The 27,780-nt window shown below is 37.0% G+C and overlaps 1 protein-coding gene across 1 annotated transcript; it reads left to right on the top strand.

The window, feature by feature from the left end:
- Nucleotides 1–370: 370 nt before the first annotated feature.
- On the top strand, nucleotides 371–7,915 carry LOC148153494 (uncharacterized). Its single transcript, XM_088001304.1, has 4 exons — nucleotides 371–4,586; nucleotides 4,704–5,913; nucleotides 5,991–6,063; nucleotides 6,156–7,915. The coding sequence occupies exons 1-2, from the start codon at nucleotides 492–494 to the stop codon at nucleotides 4,806–4,808; spliced, it is 4,200 nt and encodes a 1,399-aa protein (XP_087857430.1). The 5' UTR covers nucleotides 371–491; the 3' UTR covers nucleotides 4,809–5,913; nucleotides 5,991–6,063; nucleotides 6,156–7,915.
- The last annotated feature ends 19,865 nt before the right edge of the window (nucleotides 7,916–27,780 follow it).

Here is a 27,780-nt window from a genome sequence, read left to right as displayed (position 1 = left end):
CCGCCGTTCGCTTTCAACCAGCAGCCCCGGAGGAGAAATGCTGCCGTACTCCAGGCATGCCCCAGTCATTTTAAGGATGCTTATTGGTTCCCCAAAAACGATAAAAAGTCGGGCATTATCATCAATCAATAAAATCCCCACGGGCCAATCTTGAAGATTGGACTTTAGGCCGCTGAGACTTAGCTTTTGTCAACAACTCAGAGGCGGAAGTGAGAGCTCCGCGCAACGCAAATGAAGTCCCGGCCGGAACACGGTGCGTTAACTAATTAAACATAAATTAAAGAAGCTTCGAGGCAGGTAAATTTTCCTCGAGGAATTTTAGTAATCGAGGTACTCGAATCATTCGAGGAATCGTTTCAGCCCTAGAATCATGCCTTCAGCCTCCTGACATATCAGAAGAGATACTTTGTTTCTCTGAAAGTACATACTGCTTGGCGCCGGCACAATCAAATTCACCCGTCAGCTTTTTTAAGACCCCGAATTTGGAATCCATGAGCTTTCCGGTACAATTTCCAACATCAGAGAACACTTTAGACACAAGGAGACTCATTAAAGTCACACCAAGTGGATATTTCAAGTCAAGGCTATTTCATGTTGATAATCGCTTTGCCAGAGACCCAACGTACTTGTTTTTTGCACAGTTTGTCACAGAGATACACTTGGCTAAGAACAGCATGACAATCCAGCTACGAAAAGGAAAGACCAGAACCAGAGATGGTCGCAGAATAACCTCAGGTATGTTACAGGACAAACGAGAGGTTGAGAAACTGGTGAGAAATAAAGATGCAATCAGATTCATGCAGCCACTGAGGGGGACCCCGGCATACTGGGAAAAAACCACAAAAGACTTGTTCAGTATAATTCGTCAAATTGGCACCCCCTGTTTTTTTGTCACGTTTTCAGCTGCGGAATTCAGATGGCCTGAAATCATTCAAGCTATAAAGAGGCAACAAGGTGAGGAAATTGATGTCGACGCTCTTGACTGGACCGCCAAGTCTGAGATTCTGCGATCCAATCCTGTCACCTGCATGCGTTTATTCGATAAGCGAGTTGAGGCACTTTTCAGAGATTTGTTGCTGTCAGATGCTCAGCCTTTGGGAAAAGTGATTGACTATTTTTACAGAGTTGAGTTTCAGCACAGAGGAAGTCCACACATCCATGCGATGCTATGGGTTGAAGGAGCTCCACAGCTGGATGACTCAGACGATCAAACTGTGTGCAATTTTGTTGATAAATACATCTCGGCACAGCTTCCTGATCCAGACAGAGAACCAGAACTGTATCGGAAAGTTTCTGAAGTTCAGAGGCACAGTAAGAATCACACCAGGTCTTGTTTCAAGAGTGTGAACTCTGGCTGTCGATTTGGTTTTCCAAAGCCCCCCTGCAGAAACACGATGATCTCCAGACCAGGTGAGAACAATGACACTGAATCTGCTAAAGCCAAACTCAGGCCTTTCATGCAGCTCCTGAACGAACCTGAAGTCGCTTCCATGAGTTTAGAGCAGATCCTTTCTCGGTGTCACTTGACACTACAAGAGTATGAATCTTGTCTTCAGACCATGAACAAAAAGACTGCCATCTACTTGAAGCGTGATCCCAAAGATTGCTGGATAAATGCTTACAATCCACATCTGCTTAAAGCTTGGGACAGTAACATTGATGTGTCTTTCATACTAAATGCCTACTCATGTATACAGTATTTGACAAAATACATCACAAAAAAAGAAAGTGGACTTTCAGAGTACTTGAAGACAGTGATGGATAATTCAAACATGGACCGAGTCAATGAGTGTGATGAAATGAGAGCCATCATGCAGGCTTACTCAAAAAAGAGAGAAATCAGTGCTCAGGAGTGCGTGGCTCGTGCCTGTGGATTAAAGATGAAAAACTGTTCCCGCAGTGTCGTGTTTATACCAACAGACGAGAATCCTTTAAAAATGAGCCGGCCAATGTCTTTCTTGGAGGACATCCCATTGGATTCTTTCAATATATGGATGACAAGTTTGACAGATAAGTACAAAGCACGGCCTGAAACACCAGAATATGAGGAGATGTGTTTGGCTGATTTCGCTGCCACCTGCAGGTTTGTAAGTTCGGAGAAGGCAAGCGCTAATGGTGTTTTACCACTTTTAAATCAGCTGGGATTTGTGACCAGGCGGAAAAATAACAAGCCCTCTGTCATTCGCTACTATCATTGTTCTAAAGAGAAGGAACCGGAGCAGTTTTATGCCAGATTACTGAGACTGTACCTTCCTCATCGGTCGGAGTTTGAAATTCGAAGCGTCAATCTTCCTACCTACGAGTCTTTTTACACCTCTGGCTGCATCCGAGTACCAGGTTCAGACCGCCTTGAAACTGTTAAAAGTGTTGTCAAGAGAAACAGAGATAAATATGAGAAAAACAAGGAGGAGATTGAGAGTGCCCTTGAAGAGTTTGAGGAAAGCAGAGACCATGTGATTGACGAATGGTGTAATCTTGCTCCTGAATCTGAAGTTGTGAGGTTACAGTGCGACGACAACCTTCAGCCGGCAGACCCCGAAAACGAACAGGAAAACGTTCCAGACTACTGTCCTCAGCCTTCTGCTGTCACAGAAATGCGAGCCATCAGAGAACCCCCCGCCATGGATCCAACTCTGCTGAGACAAATGTATCAGAACCTGAACCAGAAGCAGGCCTGTATCTTCTATGCCATCAGAGACTGGTGCATCAAACTTGTGTGCGGTCTGAAACCAGAGCCATTTTTTCTGTATGTAAATGGTGGAGCAGGTACTGGTAAGTCACATCTGATTCGATGCGTTTACTCAGAGGCACGCAAAATACTCAGCAGGCTGCCACGCTTTTCAGAAGATGCTGATATTTCGGCTCCAACTGTTCTGCTCACTTCTTTCACTGGAACGGCAGCTTTCAACATCGGTGGAACAACACTGCACTCTTTGTTTAAGCTCCCACGCTCGCTAAAACCTCCAATTCAAGGACTTGGCAACCAGCTGGATGAAATCAGGTCAGAACTTTTCAACGTTCAAATCTTGATTATTGACGAGATCTCCATGGTTTCTAAGCCCCTCTTTGCTTATGTGGATGCACGGCTCAAACAAATCAAAGGAAGTCATAAACCTTTTTCAGGAGTTTCCCTTTTGGTCCTCGGCGACTATGCTCAGCTTAAACCAATTAGGCAATCTACACCTCTGTGTGTACACGATCCAGCGGACATTGACTTGTGGCAGGAGCATTTTCAAATGACCTCTCTAACTGAAATTATGAGGCAAAAAGATGACATTGCGTTTGCAGAGATGCTAAACAGAATTCGGGTGAAAGAAAAGACGGATGAGCTGTCTCAGGCTGACAGAGATTTGTTATCGCAAGCCATCACAGAACCAAGTCTTTGCCCTCCTGAAGTTTTGCATATTTTTGCGACCAATAAGTTGGTGGATGAACACAATTTGGCAACTTTGACTTTGTTACATTCCAACATCATCACCATTGATGCAGATGACTTCCAAAAGGATCCACGAACAGGCAGAATGGCACGCAAAGACAGACCATGTAAGGGAGGTAGAAATGATTTGGCAGACACTTTGAAAGTTGCGGTCGGAGCTCGTGTAATGCTCACCAGAAATATTGATGTACAAAATGGACTAGTTAATGGTGCATTTGGTGTACTAACAGCTGTTGTAACTTCTGAAAATGATGAAAGCAGCATCACTAAGCTGGGCCTGACAATGGATAATCAAACAAGTGGGACCAGAAACCAAAGTGGACCTCCAGACACTTCCAATCTTGTTTACATCGAGAGAGCAGAGGAAAATCTGAAGCTCAATGGAGTGGTACGTAGACAGTTCCCTGTGAAACTGGCTTTTGCTTGCACCATTCATAAAACCCAAGGCCTAACAACAAATGCAGCTGTGGTTTCCTTGAAGAAAATCTTTGAACCAGGTATGGCATACGTAGCTCTCAGCAGAGTGACGTCTCTCAGTGGACTTTACCTACTGGATTTTGACGAAAAAAAAAAATTTGCCAATCCTCAAGTCACTGCAGCTCTCCAGACCATGAGACAAGCCAGCGTAGATGACATGATGCCTCTTCTTCAGGTGAAAGAAACTTTAAACAGGCCAGAAACGCTGGTAATTGTTTTCCACAACACCGAGGGACTCCCATCTCACATCTGTGACATAAGGAAACATCATGAACTGTGTCTGGCAGATGTGCTGTGTCTTACTGAAACTCACCTGAAAGGTTCTTTTGTTGCTGACAATCTGCATCTGGATGGTTACAATATGTTCAAACGAAACAGACACATGTCTTACTCAAATTTTCCTCAAATGGCTTCCAAAAATGGAGGTGGCGTGGCTATTTATGTCAGAAACCATATTAAGGCTCATGAAAGACAGTATTTGCTAAATGTGACTGATCTTGAGTTTGTGGCTTTGAAGGTTGAGTCTCCATTCAGGGCAGTGATTGCAGCTGTGTACAGACCTCCTGACTACAGCCTGAGACCGTTCCTGGAAAATCTGGTAAGCCTTCTGGATGCACTGGAGATGTTGGACTGTCAGCCTGTCATTGTATGTGGAGATTTCAACGAGAATCAGGTACGCAGTTCAACAGGGCAAATTCTGGAACTATTTCAGTCTCGTGGATATGTACAGCTGATCACCTCTGCTACCACAGAGAAAAACACATTGCTCGATGTAATTTTCATTTCTCAGCCACAGAAATGTTTGCAATCCGGCGTGTTAAGAACTTACTACAGTTACCATGATCCTGTGTTCTGTGTCCTGTCCACAACTGAATCATCGGAGGTCTGTGAGTAAAAGCATGCCAAAGGTAAAAATTTTAAATTGTTTGTATTTCCTTTTAAAATATATTACACAACAGCGTTCCCAATTATATTTCTTCAAATCATTACATTATTCAGCCAATAAGAGTTCTGTAATTTGGAAATATTGAGATTCTAAACAGTTCGAGTTTTAAAAATATTGCAATTTTTCCAGTGATAAATAAATATTGAAGTTATTTATGAGGCTTTTGTCACAAAATCTAACCATTTGATTATACCTAAATAAGTCTGCTCAATTTGATTTGATACATTAAATTAAAGCTCAATTTAATATGACGTATGTATATGGTATGTAGTATAGTATATGATTAATGCAAACTTCAAATTCATAAAAACTTTAAAGAAGTTGTGGCTTGTGCATTTATATTGTTGGGTCAGGATTGATAAGTGCACAAGCCACAACTGTCTTAGCAGTTGTAAACAAGCTGCTACAGTAGATCACAAAATAAAAAAAATTCACCAGGAGGTCTGTGTGTAGCACAGGCTTCCTCCTGGACCAATAACATATGCCAGCTGATGCCCCCTCATGGCTGAAAAACGGGTGTTGAGGATGGGAGTAGGCATAGTGGGTGGGGGGCTTTGACTAGGAACATTTTAGTCTCAACATCAGTTAACACCGCCTGAAAAACAACAACTGCAAGCTTCAACATCTCATCCAGTTCACACACGACCAAAACAGAAGATCCATGACAGTCGTTATTGAAGGCACAGGGTGAAATGCATCCTGTCAGCTCACAACTGAGCACTGGTGGCCACTGAGGGAAAAAAAAAAGAACTTCCTTACACAGAAACATGTCCTCCAGCTTGAGCACTCAGAGACATGTCCTCTTGCTGCATCAGTCAAGAGATATCCTACTGCTGCTGAAGTGGAGCTATTTGAGTTGTAAGTGTAAATGTTCACTTCTTGTCTCTGAGAATGCCATTGTTACTCATGATATATCTCTTTGCATTACAGATTATGGTGTCTTAAGTCATAGCTCGGCCATCCAAGCTGAGACCCTCACAGCTAAACATGAAGTCAACATCTGTTCATGAAACTTCACTTACAAGACACTGTGTCTCCTGCAGCAAGGTTGAAGGTAACTAGCTATCATGTGTCATGGGACGTTTACAGTTGATAGATCATTACAACACATGTTTTCTTTTGGTTTCTCAGGAGGACTTTCACATACATGTCTGCATTCCAAGATGTCCCTGTCACCAGCAGACATGAGGTGCAGCTGACTCTGGTGAGTACTCAAATATCGTTTCTGTTTAACTAACTGAGAAATGACTACAATCTTTGTCCAGCTGACTGTCATATTTATTTTTTCACCTTTAGTGGCTCTCATGTAACCGTGATACGACAGCAAAACGCGTTGTGACAGATGACATGATACATCAATCAGCATTCCAGGACACCTGTGGCAGCTGTGATGAGGACTGATGCTTCCATTTATTTTATTTTGAATATTATAGTATAAAATCATGCACAGGAACAAGGAATCCAAAAGACAGATATTTTTGGACCACAGATATCTTAACATGTTTGGAAAGGAGTAGGAAGAAGAAAGAAACTTGAGTTGTTTGCTCAGAGGGTTAAAGTGTCCCACTTTTTTCCTGAAGATCTGCACCCATCTGTTCAATGCTAGAGCAAACACTCAGCAGGTTAAAGGAAGCTGCAGCAGCAACCAGAAAGGTCCCAACATGTGTGAACATTTATATCTTTACAGTGACTGATTTTTTATTTTTATTTTAGCTTGCATCACCAGATTCATCTTCACAACAACCATGCAAATGTGAACTATGCACAAGTTTGAAAAAATTAGTAATTAAGCTCATTTCATTCTGCTAAAATTTCTATAGATTTGCACATTTATATCATTTTTCAGTACACGTGTGTTATTTTTTTCCAATCAGGTTTCCACATACTGGGTTAAAGTATCAGCTAGTGAAAGTTTAAATATGGGTATAGTGGGAATAAGACAGGACTCACAGTGTGTAAACTTGTGACTCCTGACTTTATGCAATGTGTAATGCTTGGTCACCTGTTATTAGTGATCATTGTGATAAAAATGGATAAAAAAACTTTTTAAATCTTTATGAGAAACAAAAAATAAATTGTGAATTATGCTATTGTACTATTTTTAAAAAGTCACATGTTACACAACTGTGAATCCTGTATCCATGTGGGGTATCAGCTGGTAAACTGGTATGGCAAAAGATTGCCACACTTATGCTATTTGAGCAGGTTAATATAGACATCAGGGAAAAGAAATGAGTGATCATAGAAAAGCATTGTCAATTTTAATCATTAGCAAAATTAGAAAGAGGGTTTTGAACTAGTATAGTTTAACAATAGGGTAAACTTTACTCGGATACTAAATTTTAAACTGAATTTATTTTTTTGTTTCTTGGGGTGGGGGGTTTGGTCACATTTTTTTCATTAGAGGCTTTGTAATCTTGACATTTTCTTAATTGCAATTCACATTCCATTCTTTAAGGTTAAGAATGACTATATTTCTAAATATTAACCATGTCCTTGCAAATTTTTATGTATCTGTGTAACTTGCACACCTCCAATTTCATGCTTTGTCATGCTTCAGTGAGGTTTTTGTTTTTTTAACTAAACTATAAAGCATAAATCATTTTTGATCATTTTCATAATCAAAAATAATTCCACATTGATCAGTTTTTTTTTTGCACAGAAAGCTGTTTTTTGTGCCCAGTCAGTCGTGGCAGATGGCTGCTTGTATCGAGCCTGGATCTGTCAGAGGTTTCTTCCTGTTAAAGGGAGTTTTTCCTCTCCACTGTTGCTCGGTATGAGGATTGCAAAAAAATCAATGACACACAGCAAATGTTTTTCACTTTTATGTGCTCATTGAGAAGGAGTGAATGGTAAATATCATTAATTCAACGCAATCTGCTAGGGTTTTTTTAGATACCGTTTACTTTGAATAATTCAGAATACTGTACTGCTTGATAGTCTGAATCAAATGAAATGTTTGTTTGACTGGACTGCAATGAAAAAGTTCTGTGACATTTTATGAAATGACATTGTGTATTGACAGCATGTAAAGAAAATAAATAGAAATTAGTACATTTTTAGTTTGCCTTTTGATGTGTGCAGCATTATTACACAGTACAATTTTCCACTTTTATATTCAATTTATTTATTTTGCATCTAATGTCAGTGTGGTTATGGTAATATTTTTACCTCAAGTCCCAAATTTACCAATCCATTTAGAAATTAACCATCTCTTGGTTAATTTAATTTGGCTATTTTTGAAAAAAAATAGCCAAATTAAAAAAATAGCCAAATGTTTGTGATGGTTTGTTTACCATCACAAACATTAAAAAATGTACATCATAATGTGATAATCACTCAAAAAAATATTTCATAGTTGCATGCAAATCTGCAAAATTTGCATGCAAATCTGCAAAAAGCATTTTGAACATTTTGTGCGGTGAGCTTTATAGCTGGTGAGGCACTGATTATAATCGGATTTACAAATATAGACCCCCTGTATGTTGTTTACATAGGGAAATTTCGCACATGCGTACAATCCTGGAGGACAAAAAGGCTATTCCTTTATTATTCCGATGCCGCCGCAGAATAATTCCGTTATCTCAATAAAACTTAGAGATGTAGATATTATTAATTTCGTGCTGTGCTTAAAAGCAAAGGGAGAAACCGTGAGAGTACAACTCAAAACCACGTCTTTCTCGCTCTCTGTATCAGAGCAGCTACTGTATTGCCAACTCGCTGTTACCGTCTCTTACTCTGCAGTTGTGCAGTCACACTGTCTGGGTTCATGAGCGCCCCCAGCGATGAGACACGAGAACTGCCTGCCTCACTCCTCATCAGTTCTCCGTCGTTTATGATCGCTCCTCATCACACAAATCACATTACACACTCAGTTGGTGACAATAAAAACACAGTACATTAAATACATAAGCTAAATTATGGAAAATCAGTTCATAACATGTTTTTAACCATTTTATTGGCGACGTACAGACAGGAGGTGCATGCTCTCATAGAGTGGCAACGGTGCTCTTAGCGAGAGGTTGCGCAATCACAGGTGAGGCTCAGCTCGGTGCTGCCTCACCGGCTTCTTTTCCAAGCATTTCAATGGGAAAATTCAGCGATTTTGAAGAAAAAACATCATCATATTTTAGTTAAATGAAAAATAGGGACTTTATACTACAAACCACAGGGTTAAAAAATCTTTATAAATGATTTTATTATATATTATTTTTCCATGATGACAGGTGAGGCTCTGCCTCTCCTGCCTCACAGCACATCACTGATTCTATCTATCTATCTATCTATCTATCTATCTATCTATCTATCTATCTATCTATCTATCTATCTATCTATCTATCTATCTATCTATCTATCTACATAGATAGATAGATAGATAGATAGATAGATAGATAGATAGATAGATAGATAGATAGATTAGATTAGTGACTTGCGGTGAGGTTCATACCTGGTGAGGCACTGACTTAATTATAATCGGATTTACAAATCTAGACCCCCTGCATGTTATTGTTTACATAAGGAAATTGCTCGCATGCTACAATGCTGGAGGGCAAAAAGGCTATTCCTTTACATGCCATTCATGATTCCGTGATCTCAATCAAACTTAGACATGTAGATATTATTAATTTCGTGCTGTGCTTAACAGCAAAGGGAGAATCTGTTAAAAGTACAACTAAAAACCACGTCTGTCTCGGTCTGTGTATCAGCGCAGCTACTGTGTGGCTAGCTCGCTGTACGGCTCGCTGTTACCATCTCTTACTCTGCAGTTGTGGAGTCACAATGTCTGGGTTCATGAGCGCCCCCAGCGATGAGGCATGAGAACTGCCTGCCTCACCTATAATCTGTATGGCGTTTGCCGTCCCAAATAATATGCCATTTATGATCGCTCCTCAGCACACGAAACATGTTGACACACACAGTTGGTGAAAATAAAAACACAGTACATTAAATACATAAGCTAAATCATGGAAAATAGGTTCATACATTATACATTAAATGTTTTTAACCATTTTATTGGCGACGTACAGACAGGAGGAGCTGCTCTCATAGAGTGGCAACCGGTGCTCTTAGCGAGAGGTTGCGCAATCACAGGTGAGGCTCAGCTCGGTGCTGCCTCACCGGCTTCGCTTCCAAGCATTTTAATGGGAAAATTCAGCGATTTTGAAGAAAAAACATCATCATATTTTAGTCGAATGATAAATAGGGACTTTATAGGACAAAACAACAGGGTGAAAAAATCTTTATAAATGATTTTATTGTTATATATTATTTTTCCATGATGACAGGTGTGGCTCTGGCTCTCCTGCCTCATCTGACAGCACATCACTGATTTTCTATCTATCTATCTATCTATCTATCTATCTATCTATCTATCTATCTATCTATCTATCTATCTATCTATCTATCTATCTATCTATCTATCTATCTATCTATCTATCTATCTATCTATCTATCTATCTATCTATCTATCTATCTATCTATCTATCTATCTATCTATCTATCTATATATACAGACCATAATTTAGCTAACTATGGTCTTTTTTATGCTCTGTTTCACTTTTTGACTTTTTCAAATAATTCAGGTTGCACACAAACTTCTGCGTCTTCAGCTGAATTCTGCAACACCTTTGCTAAGTTCCACTACTGGGCAAAGGATTTTTACAATATATGACTGTAGCTTTCTTATGCTTATATTGTGCTTCTTCTGATCCTTATTGCTTTTGATCTCTTTTACTCTTACAAATATTTCTGGTTTTTCTGGTTCTGCTAATTTCAGCTTTTTTCTGTTTCACTGTTCAATAGTTTCAACTATTTCTGGTTTTGCACTAATTTCTTTCTGTACTATTTAAGCTCTGTTTCACTTTTAAGGTGTTTTGCAATCTTTAATCAATTTTAGCAATTCATATATCAAACTGTTCAGCCTCTTCTGCTCCTTTATGGTTTTTGTGCTGCTATGTTTCAATTCTTCAAATATTTCTGCCTTTGTAATAATTCCTGCTTCTGCTATTTTATGCAGTTTCCTATGTTGCTATGCTTCACTGTTCATCTGTTTCAACTATTTGTGGTTTTGTTCTGATTTCTGCTTCATCTAATTTCTGCTCTTTGCTACATTTCACTGTTTCAACTATTTCAAGTTTTTTCTGCTTTTTCCTACTTCTTACGCATTTCTCAAACTTTTCTTGCATTTCTGCTGCAGTCATTCTGCAAATATGCATTCTCACGGCTGTTTCGCTAGGAACAGCTATTTTTCTAGTTATTATTATTATCAGTGAGAATGCATTCAATGCATTCTCACTTATAGCATTTCTGTTTTTCTTTATTATCAGTGAGAATGCATTCAATGCATTCTCACTACTAGTGTTTCTGTTTTTCTTTATTATTATTATTATTCTGTCTTCCGTACCTTTTTCCTCGTTTAACTACTTCCACTATCTTTCACTAATTGTACTAATTCATATATCAAAACGTTCAGCTTCTTCAGGAGAATGGAGCTATGACTTTTGGTAAACTTCACTATTGCACTTTTTGAAATAATTGCCCTTTTGTGCAAATTTTTGCCCCATTCATTCCTATGGTGGAATTCACTAACTGACGTCAGTTACTAGAGGGGACACTCTACTAACTGCCGTTTTTGAACTTTTTTCTGCTTTTTGACAAACAAAATGATGCTGTTCATACATATTTCACTGTAGAGAAATAATTTATGCATTAAAATGTAGCTACATGTGTCTACTTTATGGAATTATTAGTATTATTGCTCTAGGTCTTACTGTTTTCTGTCAAACTCTTCTGGAGTACAACCATGTCACACTTTCTCCTATTCTTTCAATGTATTTTTGTCTTGTGCTCTGTTTTGATCTGTTTCTATGCATTCTGCAAGTCTACTTTTCTGTTTTGCCTTCTGGTTCTACTGGTTTCTACTGCCTTCCACTGGTTTTACTACCTTTCACCTTTTCAAGATGAAGATGCCTTCATCTTCCACTGTTTTTATCTCTTTCTACGCATTCTGCAAGTCTGCTTTTCTGTTTTGCCTTCTGGTTCTACTGGTTTTTACTATCTTCTAATTTCTTCTGCAATTTTTATTCAATTTTAGCAATTAATATATGAAAATGTTCTGCTTCTTCTGATCCTTTTTGCTTTTGGTTTTGCTGTTTTACTAATTCAAATATTTCTGGTTTTTCTGCTTCCCTTAATGTAAGCTTTTTGCTGTTTCACTGTTCAACTGTTTAAACTATTTATGGTTTTGCACGAATTTCCTCTTGTGCTAATTATGATATTTTTACGCTGTTTCACTTTTTGACTTTTCAAATAATTCATGTTGCACAAAAACTTCTTCAGCTGAAATCTGCAAAACCTTTACTAAGTTTCACTCCTTCAAATATTTCTGGATCTGTACTAATTTGATAGATAGATAGATAGATAGATAGATAGATAGATAGATAGATAGATAGATAGATAGATAGATAGATAGATAGATAGATAGATAGATAGATAGATAGATAGATAGATAGATAGATAGATAGATAGATAGATAGATAGATAGATTAGTGACTTGCGGTGAGGTTCATACCTGGTGAGGCACCTACTTATTTATAATCGGATTTACAAATCTAGACCCCCTGCATGTTATTGTTTACATAAGGAAATTTCTCGCATGCTACAATGCTGGAGGGCAAAAAGGCTATTCCTTTACATGCCATTCATGATTCCGTGATCTCAATCAAACTTAGACTACTGTGTGGCTAGCTCGCTGGACGGCTCGCTGTTACCATCTCTTACTCTGCACTTGTGGAGTCACAATGTCTGGGTTCATGAGCGCCCCCAGCGATGAGGCATGAGAACTGCCTGCCTCACCTCTAATCTGTATGGCGTTTGCCGTCTCAAATAATATGCCATTTATGATCGCTCCTCAGCACACGAAACATGTTGACACACACAGTTGGTGAAAATAAAAACACAGTACATTAAATACATAAGCTAAATCATGGAAAATAGGTTCATACATTAAATGTTTTTAACCATTTTATTGGCGACGTACAGACAGGAGGAGCATGCTCTCATAGAGTGGCAACCGGTGCTCTTAGCGAGAGGTTGCGCAATCACAGGTGAGGCTCAGCTCGGTGCTGCCTCACCGGCTTCGCTTCCAAGCATTTTAATGGGAAAATTCAGCGATTTTGAAGAAAAAACATCATCATACTTCAGTCAAATGATAAATAGGGACTTTATAGGACAAAACAACAGGGTGAAAAAATCTTTATAAATGATTTTATTGTTATATATTATTTTTCCATGATGACAGGTGTGGCTCTGGCTCTCCTGCCTCATCTGACAGCACATCACTGATTTTATATCTATCTATCTGTCTGTCTGTCTGTCTGTCTGTCTGTCTGTCTGTCTGTCTATCTATATCTCTATATATCTATCTATATCTCTATATATCTATCTATCTATATATATATATATATATATATATATATATATATATATATATATATATATATATATATATATATATATATATATATATACAGACCATAATTTAGCTAACTATGGTCTTTTTTATGCTCTGTTTCACTTTTTGACTTTTTCAAATAATTCAGGTTGCACACAAACTTCTGCGTCTTCAGCTGAATTCTGCAACACCTTTCCTAAGTTCCACTACTGGGCAAAGGATTTTTACAATATATGACTGTAGCTTTTTTATGCTTTTTTCCAACTTCCTACTCTTTTTTTGCATCAATCATTCTGCAAATATGCTTCTTTGGCCCTTTATGTTAAGTTTCACTCCTTCAAATATTTCTGGTTTTGTTCTGATTTCTGCTTCAGCTAATTTCTGCTCTTTGCTACGTTTCACTGTTTCAACTATTTCAAGTTTTTTCTGCTTTTTCCTACTTCTTACGCTTTTCTCAAATTTTTCTTGCATTTCTGCTGCAGTCATTCTGCAAATATGCATTCTCACGGCTGTTTCGCTAGGAACAGCTATTTTTCTAGTTATTATTATTATTATTATTCTGTCTTCCGTACCTTTTTCAAAGTTTAACTACTTCCACTATCTTTTACTAATTTCACTAATTTATATATCAAAACGTTCAGCTTCTTCAGGAGAATTGAGCTATGACTTTTGGTAAACTTCACTATTGCACTTTTTGAAATAATTGCCCTTTTGTGCAAATTTATTGCCCCATTCATTCCTATGGTGGAATTCACTAACTGACGTCAGTTGCTAGAGTGTACACTCTAGTAACTGCCGTTTTTGAACTTTTTCTGCTTTTTGACAACAAAATGATGCTGTTCATACATATTTCACTGTAGAGAAATAATTTATGCATTAAAATGTAGCTACGTGTGTCTACTTTATGGAATTATTACTATTATTGCTACAGGTCTTACTGTTTTCTGTCAAATTTCTCTGGAGTACAACCATGTCACACTTTCTCCTATTCTTTCAATGTATTTTTCTCTTGTGCTCTGTTTTTACATGTTTCAGTGCATTCTGCTTGTCTACTTTTATGTAAGCTTTCAACTTCCACTGGTTTTTAATATCTTTTAACTATTCAACTTCAACTTCCACTGGTTTTTAATATCTTTTAGCTTTTCAACTTTTCTGTATGCCTTCAACTTCCACTGGTTTTTAATATCTTTTAACTATTCAACTTTTGTGTATGCTTTCAACTTCCACTGGTTTTTACTATCTTTTAACTATTCAACTTTTGTGTATGCCTTCAACTTCCACTGGTTTTTAATTTCTTTTAGCTTTTCAACTTTTCTGTATGCCTTCAACTTCCACTGGTTTTTAATATCTTTTAACTATTCAACTTTTGTGTATGCTTTCAACTTCCACTGGTTTTTACTATCTTTTAACTATTCAACTTTTGTGTATGCCTTCAACTTCCACTGGTTTTTAATATCTTTTAGCTATTCAACTTTTGTGTATGCTTTCAACTTCCACTGGTTTTTACTATCTTTTAACTATTCAACTTTTGTGTATGCCTTCAACTTCCACTGGTTTTTAATTTCTTTTAGCTTTTCAACTTTTCTGTATGCCTTCAACTTCCACTGGTTTTTACTATCTTTTAACTATTCAACTTTTGTGTATGCCTTCAACTTCCACTCGTTTTCCACTGGTTGCATTTCTGCTGCAGTCATTCTGCAAATATGCATTCTCACGGCTGTTTCGCTAGGAACAGCTATTTTTCTAGTCAGTGAGAATGCATTCAATGCATTCTCACTACTAGTGTTTCTGTTTTTCTTTATCAGTGAGAATGCATTCAATGCATTCTCACTACTAGTGTTTCTGTTTCTCTTTATCAGTGAGAATGCATTCAATGCATTCTCACTACTAGTGTTTCTGTTTCTCTTTATCAGTGAGAATGCATTCAATGCATTCTCACTACTAGTGTTTCTGTTTCCCTTTATTATTATTATTATTCTGTTTCCGTACGTTTTTTGTCCTTTAACTACTTCTACTATCTTTCACTAATTGTACTAATTCATATATCAAAACGTTCAGCTCCTTCAGGAGAATTCTGCTATGACTTTTGGTAAACTTCACTATTGCACTTTTTGAAATAATTGCCCTTTTGTGCAAATTTATTGCCCCATTCATTCCTATGGTGGAATTCACTAACTGATGTCAGTTACTAGAGTGTACACTGTAGTAACTGCCGTTTTTGAACTTTTTTCTGCTTTTTGACAAACAAAATGATGCTGTTCATACATATTTCACTGTAGAGAAATAATTTATGCATTAAAATGTAGCTACGTGTGTCTACTTTATGGAATTATTACTATTATTGCTACAGGTCTTACTGTTTTCTGTCAAACTCTTCTGGAGTACAACCATGTCACACTTTCTCCTATTCTTTCAATGTATTTTTGTCTTGTGCTCTGTTTTAATCTGTTTCTATGCATTCTGCAAGTCGACTTTTCTGTTTTGCCTTCTGGTTCTACTGGTTTCTACTGCCTTCCACTGGTTTTACTACCTTTCACCTTTTGAAGATGAAGATGCCTTCATCTTCCACTGTTTTTATCTCTTTCTATGCATTCTGCAAGTCTGCTTTTCTGTTTTGCCTTCTGGTCCTACTGGTTTTTACTATCTTCTAATTTCTTCTGCAATTTTTATTCAATTTTAGCAATTAATATATGAAAATGTTCTGCTTCTTCTGATCCTTTTTGCTTTTGGTTTTGCTGTTTTACTAATTCAAATATTTCTGGTTTTTCTGCTACCCTTAATGTAAGCTTATTGCTGTTTCACTGTTCAACTGTTTCAACTATTTATGGTTTTGCACTAATTTCCTCTTGTGCTAATTATGATATTTTTACGCTGTTTCACTTTTTGACTTTTCAAATAATTCATGTTCCACAAAAACTTCTGCTTCTTCAGCTGAAATCTGCAAAACCTTTACTAAGTTTCACTCCTTCAAATATTTCTGGATCTGTACTAATTTGATAGATAGATTGTAGATAGATTCTCACGGGGAAACCGTGAGAGTACAACTCAAACCACGTCTTTCTCGCTCTCTGTATCAGAACAGCTACTGTATTGCCAACTCGCTGTTACCGTCTCTTACTCTGCAGTTGTGCAGTCACACTGTCTGGGTTCATGAGCGCCCCCAGCGATGAGACACGAGAACTGCCTGCCTCACTCCGCATCTGTTCTCCGTCGTTTATGATCGCTCCTCATCACACAAATCACGTTACACACTCAGTTGGTGACAATAAAAACACAGTACATTAAATACATAAGCTAAATTATGGAAAATCAGTTCATAAATTAAATGTTTTAACAATTTTATTGGCAACGTACAGACAGAAGGAGCATGGCAACCGGTGCAGTTAGCGAGAGGTTGTGCAATCACAGGTGAGGCTCAGCTCGGTGCTGCCTCACAGCACATCACTGATTATCTATCTATCTATCTATCTATCTATCTATCTATCTATCTATCTATCTATCTATCTATCTATCTATCTATCTATCTATCTATCTATAGCCATAAAAAAATCGCTGTTCTTGACATTACAAATAAAAAAACTAAGTTATACAAAAAATATGATGTTCTCTCATCAAATTTGTAATGTCAAGAACAGCGATTTCTAGATAGATAGATAGATAGATAGATAGATAGATAGATAGATAGATAGATAGATAGATAGATAGATTAGTGACTTGCAGTGAGGTTCATACCTGGTGAGGCACCGACTTAATTATAATCGGATTTACAAATCTAGACCCCCTGCATGTTATTGTTTACATAAGGAAATTTCTCGCATGCTACAATGCTGGAGGGCAAAAAGGCTATTCCTTTACATGCCATTCATGATTCCGTGATCTCAATCAAACTTAGACATGTAGATATTATTAATTCCGTGCTGTGCTTAAAAGCAAAGGGAGAAACCGTTAAAGTGCAACTCAAAACCACGTCTTTCTCGCTCTCTGTATCAGCACAACTACTGTGTGGCTAGCTCGCTGGACGGCTCGCTGTTACCATCTCTTACTCTGCACTTGTGGAGTCACAATGTCTGGGTTCATGAGCGCCCCCAGCGATGAGGCATGAGAACTGCCTGCCTCACCTCTAATCTTTATGGCGTTTGCCGTCTCAAATAATATGCCATTTATGATCGCTCCTCAGCACACGAAACATGTTGACACACACAGTTGGTGAAAATAAAAACACAGTACATTAAAAACATAAGCTAAATCATGGAAAATAGGTTCATACATTAAATGTTTTTAACCATTTTATTGGCGACGTACAGACAGGAGGAGCTGCTCTCATAGAATGGCAACCGGTGCTCTTAGCGAGAGGTTGCGCAATCACAGGTGAGGCTCAGCTCGGTGCTGCCTCACCGGCTTCGCTTCCAAGCATTTCAATGGGAAAATTCAGCGATTTTGAAGAAAAAACATCATCATATTTTAGTCAAATGATGAATAGGGACTTTATAGGACAAACCACAGGGTGAAAAAATCTTTATAAATGATGTTATTGTTATATATTATTTTTCCATGATGACAGGTGTGGCTCTGGCTCTCCTGCCTCATCTGACAGCACATCACTGATTTTATATCTATCTATCTACCCATCTATCTATCTATATATATATATATACAGACCATAATTTAGCTAACTATGGTCTTTTTTATGCTCTGTTTCACTTTTTGACTTTTTCAAATAATTCAGGTTGCACACAAACTTCTGCGTCTTCAGCTGAATTCTGCAACACCTTTGCTAAGTTCCACTACTGGGCAAAGGATTTTTACAATATATGACTGTAGCTTTCTTATGCTTTTTTCCTACTTCTTATTCTTTGTTCTCAAATTTTTCTTGCATTTCTGCTGCAGTCATTCTGCAAATATGCATTCTCACGGCTGTTTCGCTAGGAACAGCTATTTTTCTAGTTATTATTATTCTGGCTTCCGTACGTTTTTCGTCCTTTAACTACTTCTACTATCTTTCACTAATTGTACTAATTCATATATCAAAACGTTCAGCTTCTTCACGAGAATGCTGCTATGACTTTTGGTAAACTTCACTATTGCACTTTTTGAAATAATTGCCCTTTTGTGCAAATTTTTGCCCCATTCATTCCTATGGTGGAATTCACTAACTGACGTCAGTTACTAGAGGGGACACTCTAATAACTGCCGTTTTTGAACTTTTTCTGCTTTTTGACAAACAAAATGATGCTGTTCATATATATTTCACTGTAGAGAAATAATTTATGCATTAAAATGTAGCTACGTGTGTCTACTTTATGGAATTATAAGTTTTTTTGCTACAGGTCTTACTGTTTTCTGTCAAACTCTTCTGGAGTACAACCATGTCACACTTTCTCCTATTCTTTCAATGTATTTTTGTCTTGTGCTCTGTTTTAATCTCTTTCTATGCATTCTGCAAGTCGACTTTTCTGTTTTGCCTTCTGGTTCTACTGGTTTCTACTGCCTTCCACTGGTTTTACTACCTTTCAGCTTTTCAACTTTTCTCTATGCCTTCATCTTCCACTGTTTTTATCTCTTTCTACGCATTCTGCAAGTCTGCTTTTCTGTTTTGCCTTCTGGTTCTACTGGTTTTTACTATCTTCTAAGGTCTTCTGCAATTTTTAATCAATTTTAGCAATTAATATATGAAAATGTTCTGCTTCTTCGAATCCTTTTTGCTTTTGGTTTTGCTGTGTTTTACTCCTTCAAATATCTATGCTATCTATCTAGCATAGATAGACAGATAGATCTATCTATCTATCTAGCATAGATAGATCTATCTATCTATCTAGCATAGATAGATAGATCTATCTAGCATAGACAGATAGATAGATAGATCTATCTATCTATCTATCTAGCATAGATAGATCTATCTATCTATCTAGCATAGATAGATAGATCTATCTATCTAGCATAGACAGACAGATAGATAGATCTATCTATCTATCTATCTAGCATAGACAGACAGATAGATAGATCTATCTATCTATCTATCTAGCATAGATAGATCTATCTATCTATCTAGCATAGATAGATAGATAGATAGATAGATAGATAGATAGATAGATCTATCTATCTATCTAGCATAGACAGACAGATAGATAGATCTATCTATCTAGCATAGACAGACAGATAGATAGATCTATCTATCTATCTAGCATAGACAGACAGATAGATAGATCTATCTATCTATCTATCTAGCATAGACAGACAGATAGATAGATCTATCTATCTATCTATCTAGCATAGACAGACAGATAGATAGATCTATCTATCTATCTATCTAGCATAGACAGACAGATAGATAGATCTATCTATCTATCTATCTAGCATAGATAGATAGATAGATAGATAGATAGATAGATAGATAGATAGATAGATAGATAGATAGATAGATAGATAGATAGATAGATAGATAGATAGATAGATAGATAGATAGATTAGTGACTTGCGGTGAGGTTCATACCTGGTGAGGCACCGACTTAATTATAATCGGATTTACAAATCTAGACCCCCTGCATGTTATTGTTTACATAAGGAAATTTCTCGCATGCTACAATGCTGGAGGGCAAAAAGGCTATTCCTTTACATGCCATTCATGATTCCGTGATCTCAATCAAACTTAGACATGTAGATATTATTAATTTCGTGCTGTGCTTAAAAGCAAAGGGAGAAACCGTTAAAGTGCAACTCAAAACCACGTCTTTCTCGCTCTCTGTATCAGCACAACTACTGTGTGGCTAGCTGGCTGGACGGCTCGCTGTTACCATCTCTTACTCTGCACTTGTGGAGTCCCAATGTCTGGGTTCATGAGCGCCCCCAGCGATGAGGCATGAGAACTGCCTGCCTCACCTCTAATCTGTATGGCGTTTGCCGTCTCAAATAATATGCCATTTATGATCGCTTCTCAGCACACGAAACATGTTGACACACACAGTTGGTGAAAATAAAAACACAGTACATTAAATACATAAGCTAAATCAGGGAAAATAAGTTCATACATGTTTTTAACCATTTTATTGGCGACGTACAGACAGGAGGAGCTGCTCTCATAGAATGGCAACCGGTGCTCTTAGCGAGAGGTTGCGCAATCACAGGTGAGGCTCAGCTCGGTGCTGCCTCACCGGCTTCGCTTCCAAGCATTTTAATGGGAAAATTCAGCGATTTTGAAGAAAAAACATCATCATATTTTAGTCAAATGATAAATAGGGACTTTATAGGACAAACCACAGGGTGAAAAAATCTTTATAAATGATTTTATTGTTATATATTATTTTTCCATGATGACAGGTGTGGCTCTGGCTCTCCTGCCTCATCTGACAGCACATCACTGATTTTATATCTATCTATCTATCTACCTATCTATCTATATATATATATATACAGACCATAATTTAGCTAACTATGGTCTTTTTTATGCTCTGTTTCACTTTTTGACTTTTTCAAATAATTCAGGTTGCACACAAACTTCTGCGTCTTCAGCTGAATTCTGCAACACCTTTGCTAAGTTCCACTACTGGGCAAAGGATTTTTACAATATATGACTGTAGCTTTCTTATGCTTTTTTCCTACTTCTTATTCTTTGTTCTCAAATTTTTCTTGCATTTCTGCTGCAGTCATTCTGCAAATATGCATTCTCACGGCTGTTTCGCTAGGAACAGCTATTTTTCTAGTCAGTGAGAATGCATTCAATGCATTCTCACTTATAGTTTTTCTGTTTTTCTTTATTATTATTATTCTGGCTTCCGTACGTTTTTCGTCCTTTAACTACTTCTACTATCTTTCACTAATTGTACTAATTCATATATCAAAACGTTCAGCTTCTTCAGGAGAATTCTGCTATGACTTTTGGTAAACTTCACTATTGCACTTTTTGAAATAATTGCCCTTTTGTGCAAATTTTTGCCCCATTCATTCCTATGGTGGAATTCACTAACTGACGTCAGTTGCTAGAGTGTGCACTGTAGTAACTGCCGTTTTTGAACTTTTTTCTCCTTTTTGACAAACAAAATGATGCTGTTCATACATATTTCACTGTAGAGAAATAATTTATGCATTAAAATGTAGCTACGTGTGTCTACTTTATGGAATTATAAGTTTTGTTGCTACAGGTCTTACTGTTTTCTGTCAAACTCTTCTGGAGTACAACCATGTCACACTTTCTCCTATTCTTTCAATGTATTTTTGTCTTGTGCTCTGTTTTAAGCTGTTTCTATGCATTCTTCAAGTCTGCTTTTCTGTTTTGCCTTCTGGTTCTACTGGTTTCTACTGCCTTCCACTGGTTTTACTACCTTTCACCTTTTCAACTTTTCTCTATGCCTTCAACTTCCACTTTTTTTATCTCTTTCTATGCATTCTGCAAGTCTGCTTTTCTGTTTTGCCTTCTGGTTCTACTGGTTTTTACTATCTTCTAAGGTCTTCTGCAATTTTTAATCAATTTTAGCAATTAATATATGAAAATGTTCTGCTTCTTCTCATCCTTTTTGCTTTTGGTTTTGCTGTGTTTTACTCCTTCAAATATCTATGCTATCTAGATAGCATAGATAGATAGCATCTATCTATGCTATCTATCTAGCATAGATAGATAGATAGATCTATCTATCTATCTATCTATCTATCTAGCATAGATACATAGATCTATCTATCTAGCATAGATACATAGATCTATCTATCTATCTATCTATCTAGCATAGATACATAGATCTATCTATCTATCTAGCATAGATACATAGATCTATCTATCTATCTATCTATCTATTTAGCATAGTTAGATAGATCTATCTATAGATCTATCTATCTAGATAGATAGATCTATCTATAGATCTATCTATCTAGATAGATAGATAGATAGATAGATAGATTAGTGACTTGCGGTGAGGTTCATACCTGGTGAGGCACCTACTTATTTATAATCGGATTTACAAATCTAGACCCCCTGCATGTTATTGTTTACATAAGGAAATTTCTCGCATGCTACAATGCTGGAGGGCAAAAAGGCTATTCCTTTACATGCCATTCATGATTCCGTGATCTCAATCAAACTTAGACATGTAGATATTATTAATTTCGTGCTGTGCTTTAAAGCAAAGGGAGAAACCGTTAAAGTGCAACTCAAAACCACGTCTTTCTCGCTCTCTGTATCAGCACAACTACTGTGTGGCTAGCTCGCTGGACGGCTCGCTGTTACCATCTCTTACTCTGCACTTGTGGAGTCACAATGTCTGGGTTCATGAGCGCCCCCAGCGATGAGGCATGAGAACTGCCTGCCTCACCTCTAATCTGTATGGCGTTTGCCGTCTCAAATAATATGCCATTTATGATCGCTCCTCAGCACACGAAACATGTTGACACACACAGTTGGTGAAAATAAAAACACAGTACATTAAATACATAAGCTAAATCATGGAAAATAGGTTCATACATTAAATGTTTTTAACCATTTTATTGGCGACGTACAGACAGGAGGAGCTGCTCTCATAGAATGGCAACCGGTGCTCTTAGCGAGAGGTTGCGCAATCACAGGTGAGGCTCAGCTCGGTGCTGCCTCACCGGCTTCGCTTCCAAGCATTTTAATGGGAAAATTCAGCGATTTTGAAGAAAAAACATCATCATATTTTAGTCAAATGATAAATAGGGACTTTATAGGACAAACCACAGGGTGAAAAAATCTTTATAAATGAGGTTATTGTTATATATTATTTTTCAATGATGACAGGTGTGGCTCTGGCTCTCCTGCCTCATCTGACAGCACATCACTGATTTTATATCTATCTATCTACCTATCTATCTATATATATATATATACAGACCATAATTTAGCTAACTATGGTCTTTTTTATGCTCTGTTTCACTTTTTGACTTTTTCAAATAATTCAGGTTGCACACAAACTTCTGCGTCTTCAGCTGAATTCTGCAACACCTTTGCTAAGTTCCACTACTGGGCAAAGGATTTTTACAATATATGACTGTAGCTTTCTTATGCTTTTTTCCAACTTCCTACTCTTTGTTCTCAAGTTTCTTATATTTTTGCATAAATCATTCTGCAAATATGCTTCTTTGGCCCTTTATGTTTAGTTTCACTCCATCAAATATTTCTGGTTGTGTACTAATTTCTTCTTCAGCTAATTTCTGCTCTTTGCTACGTATCACTGTTCAACTATTTCAATTTCTTCTGCTTTTCCCTACTTCTTACGCTTTTCTCAACTTTTTCTTGCATTTCTGCTGCAGTCATTCTGCAAGTATGCATTCTCACGGCTGTTTCGCTAGGAACAGCTATTTTTCTAGTCAGTGAGAATGCATTCAATGCATTCTCACTACTAGTGTTTCTGTTTCCCTTTATTATTATTATTATTATTATTATTCTGTTTCCGTACGTTTTTTGTCCTTCAACTACTTCCACTATCTTTCACTAATTGTACTAATTCATATATCAAAACGTTCAGCTCCTTCTGGAGATTCAAGCTATGACTTTTGGTAAACTTCACTATTGCACTTTTTGAAATAATTGCCCTTTTGTGCAAATTTATTGCCCCATTCATTCCTATGGTGGAATTCACTAACTGACGTCAGTTGCTAGAGGGGACACTCTACTAACTGCCGTTTTTGAACTTTTTTCTGCTTTTTGACAAACAAAATGATGCTGTTCATACATATTTCACTGTAGAGAAATAATTTATGCAATAAAATGTAGCTACGTGTGTCTACTTTATGGAATTATAAGTTTTGTTGCTACAGGTCTTACTGTTTTCTGTCAAACTCTTCTGGAGTACAACTATGTCACACTTTCTCCTATTCTTTCAATGTATTTTTGTCTTGTGCTCTGTTTTAATCTGTTTCTATGCATTCTGCAAGTGTACTGGTCTGTTTTGCCTTCTGGTTCTACTGGTTTCTACTGCCTTCCACTGGTTTTACTACCTTTCACCTTTTCAAGATGAAGATGCCTTCATCTTCCACTGTTTTTATCTCTTTCTGCGCATTCTGCAAGTCTGCTTTTCTGTTTTGCCTTCTGGTCCTACTGGTTTTCACTATCTTCTAATTTCTTCTGCAATTTTTATTCAATATTAGCAATTAATATATGAAAATGTTCTGCTTCTTCTGATCCTTTTTGCTTTTGGTTTTGCTGTTTTACTAATTCAAATATTTCTGGTTTTTCTGCTTCCCTTAATGTAAGCTTATTGCTGTTTCACTGTTCAACTGTTTCAACTATTTATGGTTTTGCACTAATTTCCTCTTGTGCTAATTATGATATATTTACGCTGTTTCACTTTTTGACTTTTCAAATAATTCATGTTGCACAAAAAACTTCTGCTTCTTCAGCTGAAATCTGCAAAACCTTTACTAAGTTTCAGTCCGTCAAATATTTCTGGATCTGTACTAATTTGATAGATAGATTGTAGATAGATTCTCACGGGGAAACCGTGAGGGTACAACTCAAACCACGTCTTTCTCGCTCTCTGTATCAGAGCAGCTACTGTATTGCCAACTCGCTGTTACCGTCTCTTACTCTGCAGTTGTGCAGTCACACTGTCTGGGTTCATGAGCGCCCCCAGCGATGAGACACGAGAACTGCCTGCCTCACTCCGCATCTGTTCTCCGTCGTTTATGATCGCTCCTCATCACACAAATCACGTTACACACTCAGTTGGTGACAATAAAAACACAGTACATTAAATACATAAGATAAATTATGGAAAATCAGTTCATAAATTAAATGTTTTAACCATTTTATTGGCAACGTACAGACAGAAGGAGCATGGCAACCGGTGCAGTTAGCGAGAGGTTGTGCAATCACAGCTGAGGCTCAGCTCGGTGCAGCCTCACAGCACATCACTGATTATCTATCTATCTATCTATCTATCTATCTATCTATCTATCTATCTATCTATCTATCTATCTATCTATCTATCTATCTATCTATCTATCTATCTATCTATCTATCTATCTATCTATCTATCTATATCTCTATCTATATATATCTCTATATATCTATCTATATCTATCTATATATCTATCTATATCTATCAATATCTCTATATATCTATCTATCTATATTTCTATATATCTATCTATCTATCTCTATATATCTATCTATCTATCTATCTATCTATCTATCTATCTATCTATCTATCTATCTATCTATCTATCTATCTATCTATCTATCTATCTATCTATCTATCTATCTATCTATCTATCTATCTCTCTATCTATATCTCTATCTATCTATCTATCTATCTATCTATCTATCTATCTATCTATCTATCTATCTATCTATCTATCTATCTATATATCTATATATATATACAGACCATAATTTAGCTAACTATGGTCTTTTTTATGCTCTGTTTCACTTTTTGACTTTTTCAAATAATTCAGGTTGCACACAAACTTCTGCGTCTTCAGCTGAATTCTGCAACACCTTTGCTAAGTTCCACTACTGGGCAAAGGATTTTTACAATATATGACTGTACCTTTCTTATGCTTATATTGTGCTTCTTCTGATCCTTATTGCTTTTGATCTCTTTTACTCTTACAAATATTTCTGGTTTTTCTGCTTCTGCTAATTTCAGCTTTTTGCTGTTTCACTGTTCAATAGTTTCAACTATTTCTGGTTTTGCACTAATTTCGTTCTGTACTATTTAAGCTCTGTTTCACTTTTAAGGTGTTCTGCAATCTTTAATCAATTTTAGCAATTCATATATCAAACTGTTCAGCCTCTTCTGCTCCTTTATGGTTTTTGTGCTGCTATGTTTCAATTCTTCAAATATTTCTGCCTTTTGTAATAATTCCTGCTTCTGCTATTTTATGCAGTTTCCTATGTTGCTATGTTTCACTGTTCATCTGTTTCAACTATTTGTGGTTTTGTTCTGATTTCTGCTTCATCTAATGTCTGCTCTTTGCTACATTTCACTGTTTCAACTATTTCAAGTTTTTTCTGCTTTTTCCTACTTCTTACGCTTTTCTCAAATTTTTCTTGCATTTCTGCTGCAGTCATTCTGCAAATATGCATTCTCACGGCTGTTTCGCTAGGAACAGCTATTTTTCTAGTTATTATTATTATTCTGTTTCCGTACGTTTTTTGTCCTTCAACTACTTCCACTATCTTTCACTAATTGTACTAATTCATATATCAAAACGTTCAGCTCCTTCAGGAGAATTCTGCTATGACTTTTGGTAAACTTCACTGTTCCACTTTTTGAAATAATTGCCCTTTTGTGCAACTTTATTGCCCCATTCATTCCTATGGTGGAATGCACTAACTGACGTCAGTTACTAGAGTGTACACTGTAGTAACTGCCGTTTTTGAACTTTTTCTGCTTTTTGACAAACAAAATGATGCTGTTCATACATATTTCACTGTAGAGAAATAATTTATGCATTAAAATGTAGCTACATGTGTCTACTTTATGGAATTATTACTATTATTGCTACAGGTCTTACTCTTTTCTGTCAAATTTCTCTGGAGTACAACCATGTCACACTTTCTCCTATTCTTTCAATGTATTTTTCTCTTGTGCTCTGTTTTTATCTGTTTCTATGCATTCTGCAAGTCTGCTTTTCTGTTTTGCCTTCTGGTTCTACTGGTTTCTACTGCCTTCCACTGGTTTTACTACCTTTCAGCTTTTCAACTTTTCTCTATGTCTTCAACTTCCACTGTTTTTATCTCTTTCTATGCATTCTGCAAGTCTGCTTTTCTGTTTTGCCTTCTGGTTCTACTGGTTTTTACTATCTTCTAAGTTCTTCTGCAATTTTTATTCAATTTTAGCAATTAATATATTGAAATGTTTTGCTTCTTCTGATCCTTTTTGCTTTTGGTTTAGATAGATAGATAGATAGATAGATCTAGATAGATAGATCTAGATAGATAGATCTAGATAGATAGATAGTTTAGTGACTTGCGGTGAGGTTCATACCTGGTGAGGCACCGACTTAATTATAATCGGATTTACAAATCTAGACCCCCTGCATGTTATTGTTTACATAAGGAAATTTCTCGCATGCTACAATGCTGGAGGGCAAAAAGGCTATTCCTTTACATGCCATTCATGATTCCATGATCTCAATAAAACTTAGACATGTAGATATTATTAATTTCGTGCTGTGCTTAAAAGCAAAGGGAGAATCCGTTAAAAGTACAACTAAAAACCACGTCTGTCTCGCTCTCTGTATCAGCGCAACTACTGTGTGGCTAGCTCGCTGGACGGCTCGCTGTTACCATCTCTTACTCTGCAGTTGTGGAGTCACAATGTCTGGGTTCATGAGCGCCCCCAGCGATGAGGCATGAGAACTGCCTGCCTCACCTATAATCTGTATGGCGTTTGCCGTCCCAAATAATATGCCATTTATGATTGCTCCTCAGCACACGAAACACGTTGGTGACAATAACAACACAGTACATTAAATACATAAGCTAAATAATGGAATATAGGTTCATACATTAAATGTTTT

This window comes from Poecilia mexicana, unplaced genomic scaffold (assembly GCF_051168715.1).
Source record: "Poecilia mexicana isolate PSO_F unplaced genomic scaffold, ASM5116871v1 scaffold_20, whole genome shotgun sequence".
NCBI classification, from domain to species: Eukaryota; Metazoa; Chordata; class Actinopteri; order Cyprinodontiformes; family Poeciliidae; genus Poecilia; species Poecilia mexicana.
This window is presented reverse-complemented; position numbering and strand designations above follow the sequence as displayed.